The following is a 14098-nucleotide window of genomic DNA, read 5'->3' as shown; positions in this document are numbered from 1 at the left end:
CTCAACCCCCCATGCCCCCCCCCAAAATCCCCTACAACCCCCCCTTTCCCCTGTAGCCCCCCCCGACACCACCCCAAAGCCCCCCCCTAACACCCCCTCCTTTCCAGCTGAGCCCAGGATCCCGTTGCTCTGACAGTCGGAGCACAGGAACACTCCCACCCCCCCAGAGACCCCCAAAACCCCCCCAAGCCCTCGCAGAACCCCCCTTACAGACCCCCCCAGTGCCCCCCCCCCGGACCTGCGGCCTTGAGGAATTCCCGGGCCATTCCCAGGATCGCGTCGATCCCGAGCCTGATCCCAGGATCCCGTTACTCTGCCGGGCCGTGCACAGGGACATTCCCACCCCCCAGAGACCCCCATAACCCCCCCCAGTGACCCCCCCCCCGGACCTGCGGCCTTGAGGAACTCCTGGGCGGACCCCAGGATGACGTTGCTCTGCCGGTCCGTGCACAGAAAGGCCCCCACGAGGGTCCGTCCGTCCGACATCCGGATCCGGAGGCTCCGGTTCAGCAGCGCCTCGAGGCGCTGCCGCCCCCGGGGGGGGCCCGAGACCCCCGCCCCGGGCTCCTGGGGAAGCGGGGGGAGTAAAGGGGAGGGGTGAGACCTGACAGGACCCCTTAGCACACCTCCCATAGCCCCCCCAGCCTTTATGCCCCCCCCCCAACAGGCCCTCTGGGCCCCCCACAGCCCCTCCAGCCCCTTTGAGGGCTCTCAGCCCCCAGAGCCCCCCCCAAGCCCCCCACTGGCCCTTGTAGCCCCCCCCAACCTCTCAGCCCCCCCCTACACCTCCCCCCTTCCCCCGTGGCCCCTACAGACCCTCATATCCCCCTCGGACCCCTCCATGGGCCCCCCCCCCAGCCCCTGCAGCCCCCCCCCATATCTCCCCTCGAGCCGCCCCCCAGACCCCTGTGCCGGCCCCCCACAGACCCCCTATAGCCCCCCCAGCGCCCACAGGACCCCTGTACCGCCCCCCTTCAACTCCTCAGCCTCACCCCATGGCCCCTTCCGTCCCCCTGAGACCCCAAGACCCTCCCAAACCCCCCATTAAACCTCCCCCCCCCCAACTCACGGCCTGGTCTCCCCCCCGCCTCTCCCGGCGGATCCGCCATGATGGCGTCGCTTTCCCAGCAGCCCGCGCGCGGCTCCGGGCCTACAACTCCCGGCGTGCCCCGCGCGCCACTGGCGACAACGACGGAGGGCCGGGGCCGCGAACTACAGCTCCCGGCAAGCACCGCGCGCCCGGGAAAGCCAATGGCGCGGGCGGCCGGAGGACTGCAACTCCCGGCGTGCTCCGCGCGCCATCAAAGTCAATGGCGTAGGTTGGGCGATGAACTACAACTCCCGGCGTGCCCCGCGTCTCGCAGGGGCGGCGCTTCCGGCGGCGTTGCCATGGCGACGGCGCGGCGCGGGCTCCGCGGCGGCCTCGAGGTGCGGGGGGTGCGCGGGGGGTCTTGGGGGGGGGGTCGGGGGGTCTTGGAGGTCCTGAGGGGGCTTTAGGGGGGGTCTGGACGTGGGTCCGGGGGCGGGGAGGCTGTGGGGGGTCGGGGGTCCCTGTTTTGAGGGGGGGTCTCCCCTCAGTGACATCCCCCCCTGCCCCCGCCCCGTCCTGGAGGCCGCGGGTAATGACGTCACCTCAGGAATGGGGAGGGGGGGACACCCCAAAGCACTGGGAGGGGGTCTCAGGGGTCTCCAACCCCCTTCCACCCCCTCTCCCCCAAAATTAGGGGCTTAGGGACCACCCCCCCCCCACGCATTAGGAGTCATCTGACCCCCCTAAATATTGGTGGGCCCCCCTTGTCCCCTTTGTGGGGGTGAGTCTCTCTTGGGGGGGCTCCCCTTTTCCCCTGAGGGGGTCCCCCTGTCCTCGTGGGGGTCCCTCATTCCTTTTGGGGTTCCCCCCCCCCCCCTTCTGGGGTTGCTGAGACCCCCCCCAACCTCCTCCCCAGCCCCCCCAAACCAACACAAGGGCCCCCCCCGCACCCCCGTTCCCCCAAAAACCCCGTGCATGTCCCCCCCCCCAGCCCCTCACTGGGAGGACAGTTTGAGGTGTCCCCCCTCCCCAATTTGGGGGCGACTGTCACTTTTTTGAGGCACAATAAACCGGATTTTATCAAAACCAGCTGCAGTGGAGCCTCGGGGGGGGGACATGGGGACACTCGGGGACCCTCTTTGAGGACACCCCCCAGCTGTGGGGTGACAATAGGGGAGGGGGGGTTGTCACCCTGTGTCACCCCGCTCCTGAGGTGCTCTGTCACCCCCCCCGGGGGTGGCACAGCCTCGGTGTCCCCAGGTATCCCTCTGGGTGACAGTGACGTTTTAACCCCCCTCCTCGTCCCCAAGTGTCCCCTCCTCAGGTGACGGTGACACTGCACCCCCCTCCATGGGGTGGCACGGTGTCCTCAGGTGTCCCCCCCCGATGTCACCAGGTGAGGGTGACACAGCCTCGGTGTCCCCGAGTGTCCCCCCCGGGTGACGGTGACGCTGCGGTGACACGGCCTCGCTGTCCCCGGGTGACAGTGACACTGTGCCCTCCCCAGGGGTGACAGCAGGTGACAGCAGATGGTGGCACTGCTGTTTGTCCCCAGGGGTGGCTGCCAGCCCCTGGCACGGTCACCTGTCACAGGGTCACCTGTCGCAGGGTCACCTGTCGCAGGGTCACCTGTCACAGGGTCACCTGTCGCAGGGTCACCTGTCACACGGGCCGTGTCCCCAACGCTGACCTGGTGCCACCCTGGAGGGACTGGGGTGTCCCCATGCCTGTGTCACCTGTCCACATCACCTGTCTGTGTCACCTGTTCTTGTCATCCGTGTGTCTGGCTGTCCATGTCACCTGCCTGTGCCTGGCTGCCTGTGTCACCTGTCCTTGTCACCTGTCCATGTCTGGCTGTCCGTGTCACCTGTCCATGTCTGCCTGTGTCACCTGTCCTTGTCACCTGTCCATATCTGGCTGGGTCACCTGTCCATGTCACCTGTCCATGTCTGCCTGTGTCACCTGTCCTTGTCACCTGTCCATGTCTGGCTGTGTCACCTGTCCATGTCACCCGTCTGTGTCACCTGTTCTTGTCACTCGTGTGTCTGGCTGTCCATGTCACCTGTCCTTGTCACCTGTCCATGTCTGGCTGTGTCACCTGTCCTTGTCACCTGTCACCTGTCCATGTCTGGCTGTCAGTGTCACCTGTCCCTGTCACCCGTCCATATCTGCCTGGATCACCTGTCCTTGTCTGTCTGTGTCACCTCTCCATGTCTGGCTGTCTGTGTCACCTGTCTGTGTCACCTGTCTGTGTCTGGCTGGGTCACCTGTCCATGTCCCCCGTCTGTGTCACCTGTTCTTGTCACTCATGTGTCTGGCTGTCCATGTCACCTGTCCTTGTCACCTGTCCGTGTCTGGCTGTCCCTGTCACCTGTCCATATCTGGCTGTGTCACCTGTCCATGTCTGGCTGGGTCACCTGTCTGTGTCTGGCTGGGTCACCTGTCCTTGTCACCTCTCCATGTCTGGCTGTCTGTGTCACCTGTCCTTATCACCTGTCCATGTCTGGCTGGGTCACCTGTCTGGGTCACCTGTCCTTGTCACCTGTCTGTGTCTGGCTGGGTCACCTGTCCTTGTCTGTCCTTGTCACCTGTCCATGTCTGGCTGTCTGTGTCACCTGGCTGTGTCTGGATGGGTCATCTGTCCGGGTCACCTGTGTCACCCACCCATGTCCAGCTGCCCCGCTGGGGATTGGGGACGTCACTGGGGGTTCCTGCGGTGTCACCCTGAGGGGTTTGGGGGTCACTGGGGGTCTCACAGTGTCACCCTGAGGGGTTTGGGGGGATCTGGGGTCACGACAGTGTCACCCCGAGGGGTTTGGGGGTCACTGGGGGGTCTCACAGTGTCACCCCGAGGGGTTTGGGTGTCACTGGGGGTCTCACAGTGTCACCCCAAGGGGTTTGGGGGTCACTGGGGGTCTCAGTGTCACCCTGGGGCTTGGGGGGATTTGGGGGTTGTTTGGGGGTTTGGAGGCATTTCAGGGGATTTGGGGGTCACTGGGGGTCTCACAGTGTCACCCCGAGGGGTTTGGGGGTCACTGGGGGTCTCACAGTGTCACCCCGAGGGGTTTGGGGGTCACTGGGGGTCTCACGGTGTCACCCTGAGGGGTTTGGGGGTCACTGGGGGTCTCACAGTGTCACCCTGAGGGGTTTGGGGGTCACTGGGGGTCTCACAGTGTCACCCCAAGGGGTTTGGGGGTCACTGGGGGTCTCACGGTGTCACCCCGAGGGGTTTGGGTGTCACTGGGGGGGTCTCACAGTGTCACCCTGAGGGGTTTGGGGGGATTTGGGGGTCGTTTGGGGGTTTGGGGGCATTTCAGGGGATTTGGGGGTCACTGGGGGGATATCACCCCGAGGGGTTTGGGGGTCACTGGGGTCTCACAGTGTCACCCTGGGGAGCTGGGGGGATTTGGGGGTCATTTGGGGGTTTGGGGGGATTTCAGGGGATCTGGGGGTCACTGGGGTCTCACAGTGTCACCCTGTGGGGTTTGGGGGTCACTGGGGGGTCTCACAGTGTCACCCCGAGGGGTTTCGGGGTCACTGGGGGTCTGACAGTGTCATCCTGAGGGGTTTGGGGGGATCTGGGGTCACTGGGGTCTCACAGTGTCACCCCGAGGGGTTTGGGGAGTGTTGAGGGATTTGGGGGTCACTGGGGGTCTCACAGTGTCACCCTGAGGGGCTTGGGGGTCACTGGGGGTCTCACAGTGTCACCCCGAGGGGTTTGGGTGTCACTGGGGGTCTCACAGTGTCACCCTGAGGGGTTTGGGGGTCACTGGGGGTCTCACAGTGTCACCCCAAGGGGTTTGGGGGTCACTGGGGGTCTCATGGTGTCACCCTGAGGGGTTTGGGTGTCACTGGGGGTCTCATGGTGTCACCCCGAGGGGTTTGGGGTCACTGGGGGTCTCACAGTGTCACCCTGAGGGGTTTGGGGGGATTTGGGGGTCGTTTGGGGGTTTGGGGGCATTTCAGGGGATTTGGGGTCACTGGGGTCTCACAGTGTCACCCTGTGGGGTTTGGGGGTCACTGGGGGTCTCACAGTGTCACCCCGAGGGGTTTGGGGAGTGTTGAGGGATTTGGGGGTCACTGGGGGGTCTCACAGTGTCACCCCGAAGGGGTTTGGGGGTCACTGGGGGTCTCACAGTGTCACCCTGAGGGGCTTGGGGGTCACTGGGGGTCTCACAGTGTCACCCCAAGGGGTTTGGGGGTCACTGGGGGTCTCACGGTGTCACCCCGAAGGGTTTGGGGGTCACTGGGGGTCTCACAGTGTCCCCCTGAGGGATTTGGGGGTCACTGGGGGGTCTCACAGTGTCACCCCAAGGGGTTTGGAGGTCACTGGGGTCTCACAGTGTCACCCCGAGGGGTTTGGAGGTCACTGGGGTCTCACAGTGTCACCCTGAGGGGTTTGGGGGTCACTGGGGGTCTCACGGTGTCACCCCGAAGGGTTTGGGGGTCACTGGGGGTCTCACAGTGTCACCCCGAGGGGTTTCGGGGGTCACTGGGGGTCTCACAGTGTCACCCCGAAGGGTTTGGGGGTCACTGGGGGTCTCACAGTGTCACCCCGAGGGGTTTGGGGGTCACCAGCGGGCGACAACAACCGGCAGCGCGTTTTGGGGCAAAAAATGGGGAAAAAATGTCCCCAAGTGGGGAAAACCCCCCCCAAACTCGGAGTGTTTTCTGCTCTGTCACTCTGGGGGGTGGGGGTGGGGGTCAAACCCCTGCCCAGCATCCCAACCCTCGTGTTTTGGGGCAAAAAAAAAACCCAAAAAAGAAGCAGGAGGGGGAAAAAATGGCAAAACCCAACGTGGGGGGGGGAGGGTTTGGGGGGGATTTTGGTGCATTTTGGGCAAACTCAGCCCCTAAAACCCCTCCCCGGGGACAAACTCACCCTTTTCACCTCATTTTTTTGGAGGGAAAATCGGGCCCGGGGTGGGGGGGGAGATTTAAACCCCCCTCCCCCCCCCCCCCCTTTTTTAATATATTTTTTTTTCCTTTTTTTGAATCTTTGATTTGCCCTTTCTGGTATTTTTTTCGTTTTTGTTTTCCTTTTCCAATTTTTTCCTCTTTTCTAAATCTGCACCTCCCCCCTTTTTCAATCTTTTTTTTTCCTCTTTCTTTTTTTTCCTCTTTTTTTTTTCCTCTTTCTTTTTTTCTCCTCTTTTTAAATCTTTTTTTTTCCCCTTTTAAAAATCTTTTTTTCCCTTTTTCGAATCTTTCCCTTCCCTTTTTCACTCTTTTCCTCCTTTTTCAATCTTTTTTCCCTTTTTGTTTCTTTTTCTATTTTAAATATTTTTTCTCCTTAAATATTTTTTACTCCTCTTTTAAGAACTTTTCTTCTTTTTCACTCTTTTTTCCCTTTTAAATGTTTCCCGTTTCCCCCCTTTTTTTCCTTCTTTTATTCCTTTTCCCACTTTTCCTTTTCAATGGTTTCCCTTTTCAATCTTTTTTTTGCCTTTTTCAACCTTCTTTTTTCATACTTTTTCCTCTTGAATATTTTTCCCCTTTTTCAATTTTTTTTCTTTTTCAAATTTCCCCCCCTTTTTGTCTTTTTTTTCCCTTGCTCAACATTTTTTCCCTTTTTAATATTTTGCCATTTTCAACTTTTTCCTATACTTTTTATTCTTTTTTGAATATTTTCCTTATTTTAACATTTCCCCCCTTTTCCAATCTCTTTCCTTTAACCCCTTTTCACCCTTTTTGAATCTTTTTTCCTTTTCCGATCTTTTTCCTTTTTAACTTTTCCCTTTTTTCACCTTTTTTCCTCTTTCCACGCTTTTTGAACATTTTTTCCTTTTCCAATCTTTTTGGTTTTAATCTTTTTTCCTCTTCCCCCCTTTCCTCTTTTTCACTCATTCTCCCTTTCTCAATCTTTTTTTTCCCTTCGTGTCTTAAAATATTTTCCCCCTTCTCAATCTTTTTTATTCCCTTTCAGTCTTTTTCAATCTTTTCCCCTCCTTTTCAATCTTTCCCCCCTTTTTCAATATTTTTCATTCCTTTTCCACCTTTTCCCCCAATTTTTTCCCCATCTCTTTAATTCCCTTTCAATCTTTCCCCTTTTTCCAACCTTTCCCCCCCATCTTTTTTATTCCCTCCCAATCCCTTCTCCAATTTTTTTTTTTTTAATCTTTATAAACCTCTCCCCCTTTTTTATTGTCCTTCCTCCCCTGCAGCCTCAAGAAACTCCAAAAAAAGCAAAAAAAAACCAAAAAAACAAAAAACAACAAAACCCCAACGAAACCCAACCCACCAAACCACTCCCTTCCCAAGTATTTCAAAGTCGAGAAGGGAGGGAGAAAGAACAAAAAAAAAAAAATCGCCTTTTTTTTTTTTTTTTTTTTTAATGCGTGTGTTTAAAATCACTCGGGGAGGGGGGGAGGAGGAGGAATGGGCGAAACGGGGGGGGGAAAACGGGTAAAATCCCAAAAAAAACCAGGCCCCGTGACTAGTATGGAACTAGTTAACCTTTAACAATTTATGCTGATGTCACACTGAGCATGAGTAGTGATTAATCCCCCCCCCGAAATATTTTTATGGAAGGGGAGGAGGGGGGGGGGGGGGGAAGTATAAGGAGAAAGAGAGGAAAAAAAAAAAAAAAAGGCAGAAAAAGAAATAATTTACCGCAGCCATCTTTGTTTTAGGCAGAAAAATCCTTCGCCTTCGGGTCCCCCCCGGCCGGGGCCACCCAAATATTGGCCCGAGCCGAGCCGGGATCTGCGGGCAAGCGAAAAGATCATTAATGAGGCCCCAAACTCACCCCAAAACACCCTAAAAATGAGCAAAATGAGGATTATTCGCCTGCTCGGGCTGTAGCGGCGACGGGGGGGGGGGTGGGTGGGAGGGAGGGGGAAAGGCTTCGGGATTTATTATTTTTTGGGCGTTTCGGGGGGTTTATTTGGATTTTTTTTTTTTTAAATTGTTTTTAAGGAGTCTTATTTTTTTCACGGTTCTTGTTTTTTTAATGTTTTTCGGTGGGTCTTTTTTTTTCCTTTTTTTTTTAAATCTTTGGCGTTTATTTTTTTCACGTTGATTTTTAAGGTGTTTTTTTTTTTTTCCCTGGCTTTTTAATGTTGATTTTCACCTTTTTTTTTTCCTTTTCAGCCCTTTGAATTTTTGTTGGTTTTTAAGCTTTTCTTCATTCCGTCCCCTTTTTAATTTTTAACGCTTATTTTTTTTTTTTTTAGCCTTCCTCCTTTCCCGTAATAATTTCAACGTTGATTTTCACCCTTTCTCTTCCCCATCCCTACCCCCTTTTTAAATTTTCATGTCGATTTTTACCCCTTTTTTCTATCCCTTCCTCCCCTTTTCCCCGCCAAGTTTTTTCATTTAATCTTTCCTTTTCACCTCGCGTTTTTTAATCCTTTTTTTTTTTTTTTTTTTTCCTTCATTCTTCCCCTTATTCCTTCGATTCCTCCCTTCGACGCTTCCCTTTCCGTTCCTTAAAAGAAAAAAAAAATTAATTTTTAAATTTCTCCCCCCCCCCCCCCCCCCCCCCACCTCCTTAACTTCCCCTCCCCCTTTTGTGGGTCGTTTTGTGTTGGTTTTTCGCGTTTTTCAGGGCTTTTTTTTCGCCTTTTTTCGCCTCTTTTCCACCCTCCCCCAGGTGCGTGTGGGGCAACTCCGAACCCCCCTCATTCGGCCATTTTGCGCCTTTTTTTTTTTCCCTGAGGGAGGGGGGGGGGGGGCCCACCCTCCCCACTCCCCCATTTTCCCTCATCTTTAACCCCTCCCTTCTCCAATTTTTTTTTTTTTTACGCTTTTCTCCCCTCCCGGCCCGCTTTTTATTTTTGTTCGTTTTGTAATTTTTTTTTTTTTTTAAATTTTTTTTTTTTTTTTTTTTTTAGAGAGGGAGGGGGGGGGGGGGAAGAGTATTTTAAAAATTACACCCGGGGCGGCCATTTTCGCTGCCGGCGCCGTCCCGCCGCCCGCCGCCTCCCGCGCCCTGAGGCGATTTTAACCGATCCGGCGGTTTTTTCCCCCATCGCCGCCGCCCCCCCCGCGCCCCCCCGCGCGGCCCCGCCGGGTCCCGGCCCCCGGGGGGGGGGTCGCCCCGTCCCGCCCCCCCCGCGCCGCGGGGGCGGTTTGGGGCGGTGGGAGCGGCGCGCGCCGAGGGGTCCCCCCGGCCCCCCGCCCCTCACCCCGCCATGGCGTCCCCGCTGAGGGAGGACGAGGAGGAGGAGGAGGAGATGGCGGTGTCCGAGGGGGACGAGGAGGACGACGACGAGGAGGACGACGAGGAGGAGGAGGAGGAAGACGCCGCCGCCGCCGCCGCCGCCGCCGCCGCCGCGCTCCTGGCCGGGCACCGCGGGGCCCCCGACATCTTCCCCGGGCCGGCCCCGGCCCCGCCGCCGCTCCCGCCGCCGCCGCCGCCCCCCGCGCCCGTCGCTGCTGCCGCTGCCGCCGTCGCCGCCGCTGCTGTCCCGGGGCCGCCGGAGGCGCCCGCAGGTACCGCTGGGACCCCTCGGGCCACCCCCGGTCACCTCCGCCCCCACCCTGAGCCCTCAGCGCTTCCCGCAGGCACCGGGACCCCCGATCAGCTCCATCGGTCCCCTCAGAGCTTCCCGCAGGCACCGGGACCCCCGATCAGCTCCATCGGTCCCCTCAGAGCTTCCCGCAGGCACCGGGACCCCCGATCAGCTCCATCGGTCCCCTCAGAGCTTCCCGCAGGCACCGGGACCCCCGATCAGCTCCATCAGTCCCCTCAGACCTTCCCGCAGGCACCGAGACCCCCGAGACCCCTCCCCAGGCCCTCAGACCTTCCCGCAGGCACTGAGACCCCTGATCAGCTCCCCCCGTCCCTCAGACCTTCCTGCAGGCACCGAGACCCCCGAGCCCCCTCCCTGAGCCCTCAGCGCTTCCCGCAGGCACCGAGACCCCCGATCAGCTCCTTCAGTCCCCTCAGACCTTCCCGCAGGCACCGAGACCCCCGATCAGCTCCATCAGTCCCCTCAGACCTTCCCGCAGGCACCGGGACCCCCGATCAGCTCCATCAGTCCCCTCAGACCTTCCCGCAGGCACCGAGACCCCCGATCAGCTCCATCAGTCCCCTCAGACCTTCCCTCAGGCACTGAGACCCCCGAGCCCCCTCCCTGAGCCCTCAGACCTTCCCGCAGGCACCGAGACCCCCGATCTGCTCCTCCCGTCCCTCAGACCTTCCCGCAGGCACCGAGACCCCTCCCCAGGCCCTCAGACCTTCCCGCAGGTACCAGGAGCCCTGAGCCCCCTCCCCGATCTCTCAGCGGTTCCCGCAGGTACCGAGACCCCCGAGCCCCCTCCCCAAGCCCCCTCCCCGAGCCCTCAGCGCTTCCCGCAGGCACCAAGACCCCCCTCGTCCCCTCAGAGCTTCCCACAGGCACTGAGACCCTCGAGCCCCCCAGTCCCCTCAGAGCTTCCTGGCTCCAGAGGTGCCCACAGGCACCAAGACCCCCCTGATCCCCCCTCATCCCCTCAGAGCTTCCCACAGGCACCAAGACCCCCCTGATCCCCCCTCATCCCCTCAGAGCTTCCCACAGGCACCAAGACCCCCGATCCCCCCTCGTCCCCTCAGAGCTTCCTGCAGGCACCGAGACCCCCTGAGTCCCATCAGAGCAGGTACTGGGACCCCCGAGCCCCCCAAGCTCCCTCCATCCCCTCAGAGCTTCCTGGCTCCAGGGGCATCTGCAGGTACTGAGACCCCCTGATGCCCCCTCGTCCCCTCAGAGCTTCCCACAAGTACTGAGACCCCCGAGCCCCCTCCCCGAGCCCTCAGCTTCCTGCAGGTACTGAGACCCTCGAGGCCCCCAGTCCCCTCAGAGCTTCCCACAGGCACTGAGACCCTCGAGCCCCCCCAGTCCCCCCAGAGCTTCCTGGCTCCAGAGGCGCCCACAGGCACCAAGACCCCCCTGATCCCCCTTGTTCCCTCAGAGCTTCCCGCAGGCACCGAGACCCCTGAGCCCCCTCCCCGATCTCTCAGCGCTTCCCAAAGGTACCGAGACCCCCCTTGTCCCCTCAGAGCTTCCCGCAGGCACCGAGACCCCCCGAGTGCCCTCAGAGCTTCCCGCAGGCACTGGGACCCCCAGTCAGCTCCCCCAGTCCCCTCAGAGCTTCCTGCAGGCACCAAGACCCCTGAGCCCCCTCCCTGATCCCTCAGTGCTTCCCGGAGGTACTGAGACCCCCAAGCCCCCCTCATCCTCTCAGAGCTTCCTGCAGGCACCGAGATCCCCGATCAGCTCCCCCCGTCCCTCAGACCTTCCCGCAGGCACTGGGACCCCCGATCAGCTCCCCCCGTCCCTCAGACCTTCCTGCAGGCACCGAGACCCCCGAGCCCCCTCCCCGAGCCCTCAGACCTTCCTGCAGGCACCGAGACCCCCCCAAGTGTCCTCAGACCTTCTCACAGGCACCAGGACCCCCGATCAGCTCCCCCAGTCCCCTCAGACCTTCCCGCAGGCACCGAGACCCCCGAGCCCCCTCTCTGAGCCCTCAGCGCTTCCTGCAGATACCGAGACCCCCCTCGTCCCCTCAGAGCTTCCTACAGGTACCGAGACCCCCCAATCCCCCCTCATCCCCTCAGAGCTTCCCTCAGGCACCGAGACCCCCGAGCCCCCTCCCCGATCCCTCAGTGCTTCCCGCAGGTACTGAGACCCCCGATCCCCCCTCATCCCCTCAGAGCTTCCTGCAGGCACCGAGACCCCCCAGCCCCCTCCCCGATCCCTCAGCGCTTCCCACAGGCACCGGGACCCCCTGAGACCCCTCGAGTCCCCCCAGTCCCCTCAGACCTTCCCGCAGGCACCGAGACCCCCGATCTGTCCCCCCCCCGGCCTCCCTCGTGCTCTCAGCGTGTGTTTGTAAACAACTGTGTCCCTCGGAGTGACCCCCCGTGTGTCCCTCGGGGTGTGTGGGGACACCCCCTGCCCCACAGCCCCCCGTGGGGCCCTCGGGGTGTGTGGGGACACCCCCTGCCCCACAGCCCCCCGTGGGGCCCTCGGGGTGTGTGGGGACACCCCCTGCCCCACAGCCCCCCGTGGGGCCCTCGGGGTGTGTGGGGACACCCCCTACCCCACAGCCCCCCGTGGGGCACGGCACGGGGGGTGTAGGGACCCCACAGGGGAGGGGTGATGGGGGCACATGGTCCCCTGGCAGGACCCAGGATGGCTGTGGGGTGATGGGGCTGTTGTGCTCCTGACAGGACCTGAACTAATGTGGGATGGGGGGGCTGTAGGTACCTGACAGGACCTGAAGCAGTTGTGGGGTGATGGGGCTGTTGTGCTCCTGGCAGGACCTGAACAAGTGTGGGGTGATGGAGATGTAGGTACCTGACAGGACCTGAACAAGTGTGGGATGATGGGGCTGTTGTACTCCTGACAGGACCTGAGCAGATGTGAGGTGATGGGGCTGTTGTGCTCCAGACAGGACCCGAACAAGTGTGGGGTGGTGGGGCTGTAGGTACCTGGCAGGACCCAGGATGGATGTGAGGTGATGGGGCTGTTGTGCTCCTGACAGGACCCGAGCAGATGTGAGGTGATGGGGCTGTAGGTACCTGACAGGACCTGAACAAGTGTGGGGTGATGGGGCTGTTGTGCTCCTGACAGGACCCACGATGGTTGTGGGGTGATGGGGCTGTTGTGCTCCTGACAGGACCCACGATGGGTGTGGTGTGATAGGGGTACCTGACAGGACCTGAACAGATGTGGGGTGATGGGGCTGTAGGTACCTGACAGGACCTGAACAAGTGTGGTTTGACAGGGCTGTCGTGCTCCTGACAGGACCTAGGATGGCTCTTGCACCCCATGGTGTGGGGCAGTGGGTGCTGTTGGTCCCCTGACAGGACCCAGGGTGGGCACTGACCCCGTGGTGTGGGGCAGTGGGTGTCTGACAGGACCCAGGATAGCTGTGGGGTGATGGGGCTGTTGTGCTCCTGACAGGACCTGAAACAGTTGTGGGGTGATGGGGCTGTTGTGCTCCTGACAGGACCTGAAACAGTTGTGGGGTGATGGGGCTGTTGTGCTCCTGACAGGACCTGAACAGATGTGGGGTGATGGGGCTGTAGGTACCTGACAGGACCCGAACAAGTGTGGGATGGGGGGGCTGTAGGTACCTGACAGGACCTGAAACAGTTGTGGGGTGATGGGGCTGTAGGTACCTGACAGGACCCAAGATGGTTGTGGTGTGATGGGGCTGTACGTACCTGACAGGACCTGAACTAGTGTGGACTGATGGGGCTGTAGGTACCTGACAGGACCTGAACAGATGTGGGGTGATGGGGCTGTTGTGCTCCTGACAGGACCCGGGGTGGGTGCTGACCCCCTGGTGTGGGGTCAGAGGTGCTGCCATGAACCTGCCAGGACCTGCAGCGGCAGTTGCCCTCTGTGGTGTGGCCTGCCAGGACCCAGGACAGCTGTTCCACCACGTGACAGCAATGTTTGCGGGCTGCTTTTCACCTGCCAGGACCCAGGACAGCTGTTGCACTCTGTGATAGGGGCTGTTTTTCACCTGCCAGGACCTTGGACCCGTTGTTGCACCCCAAGGCAGAGTTGTCTGGGGGCTGTTTTTCACCTGCCAGGACCTTGGACTCGTTGTTGCACCCCAAGGCAGAGGTGTTTGGGGGCTGGTTTTCACCTGCCGGGACCTGGATTGGTTGTTGCACCCCAAGGCAGAGGTGTCTGGGGACTGGTTTTCATCTACCAGGACCCGAATCAGTTGTTGCATCCCGTGCTGGGGGCTGTTTTCACCTGCCAGGACCTTGGACCCGTTGTTGCACCCCAAGGCAGAGTTGTCTGGGGGCTGTTTTTCACCTACCAGGACCTGAATCAGTTGTTGCATCCCGTGCTGGGGGCTGGTTTTCACCTGCCAGGACCCTGAATCAGTTGTTGCATCCCGTGCTGGGGGCTGGTTTTCACCTGCCAGGACCTGGATTGGTTGTTGCACCCCAAGGCAGAGGTGTCTGAGGGCTGTTTTTCACCTACCAGGACCTGAATCGGTTGTTGCATCCCATGATGGGGGCTGTTTTCACCTGCCAGGACCTGGATTGGTTGTTGCACCCCAAGGCAGAGGTGTCTGGGGACTGGTTTTCACCTACCAGGACCCAGGACAGCTGTTGCA

At 59.9% G+C, this 14098-nt stretch overlaps 2 protein-coding genes and 1 long non-coding RNA gene across 3 annotated transcripts in view; 1 reads left to right on the top strand and 2 right to left on the bottom strand.

The window, feature by feature from the left end:
• Positions 1 to 389: 389 nt before the first annotated feature.
• On the bottom strand, positions 390 to 1391 carry LOC127465944 (N-alpha-acetyltransferase 38, NatC auxiliary subunit-like; the record flags this gene model as incomplete). Its single annotated transcript, XM_051776475.1, has 3 exons — positions 1337 to 1391; positions 1070 to 1119; positions 390 to 567 (listed from the first exon to the last, which is right to left on the bottom strand). Coding segments are annotated over exons 1-3 (283 nt in total), but the record flags the coding sequence as incomplete, so codon positions are not given.
• A 1601-nt stretch (positions 1392 to 2992) lies between these two features.
• LOC127465945 (uncharacterized) lies at positions 2993 to 3640 on the bottom strand. Its single transcript, XR_007902482.1, has 5 exons — positions 3560 to 3640; positions 3375 to 3434; positions 3235 to 3261; positions 3093 to 3141; positions 2993 to 3028 (listed from the first exon to the last, which is right to left on the bottom strand). It is a non-coding gene; the product is annotated as an uncharacterized LOC127465945 (long non-coding RNA).
• A 5423-nt stretch (positions 3641 to 9063) lies between these two features.
• Positions 9064 to 14098, top strand: part of LOC127465946 (chromodomain-helicase-DNA-binding protein 3-like) — a gene marked incomplete at its 3' end in the record, with an annotated part of 55008 nt that continues 49973 nt past the window's right edge. Inside the window, 1 exon segment of the mRNA XM_051776476.1 lies at positions 9064 to 9466. Coding sequence (XP_051632436.1) covers positions 9166 to 9466 — 301 coding nt within the window.

This window comes from Manacus candei, unplaced genomic scaffold (genome assembly GCF_025592945.1).
Source record: "Manacus candei isolate 608988 ecotype Guabito, Panama unplaced genomic scaffold, ASM2559294v1 h1tg000540l, whole genome shotgun sequence".
NCBI classification, from domain to species: domain Eukaryota; kingdom Metazoa; phylum Chordata; class Aves; order Passeriformes; family Pipridae; genus Manacus; species Manacus candei.
Note: the sequence above shows the minus strand (reverse complement) of the source record. Positions and strands in the feature narration are given on the sequence as shown.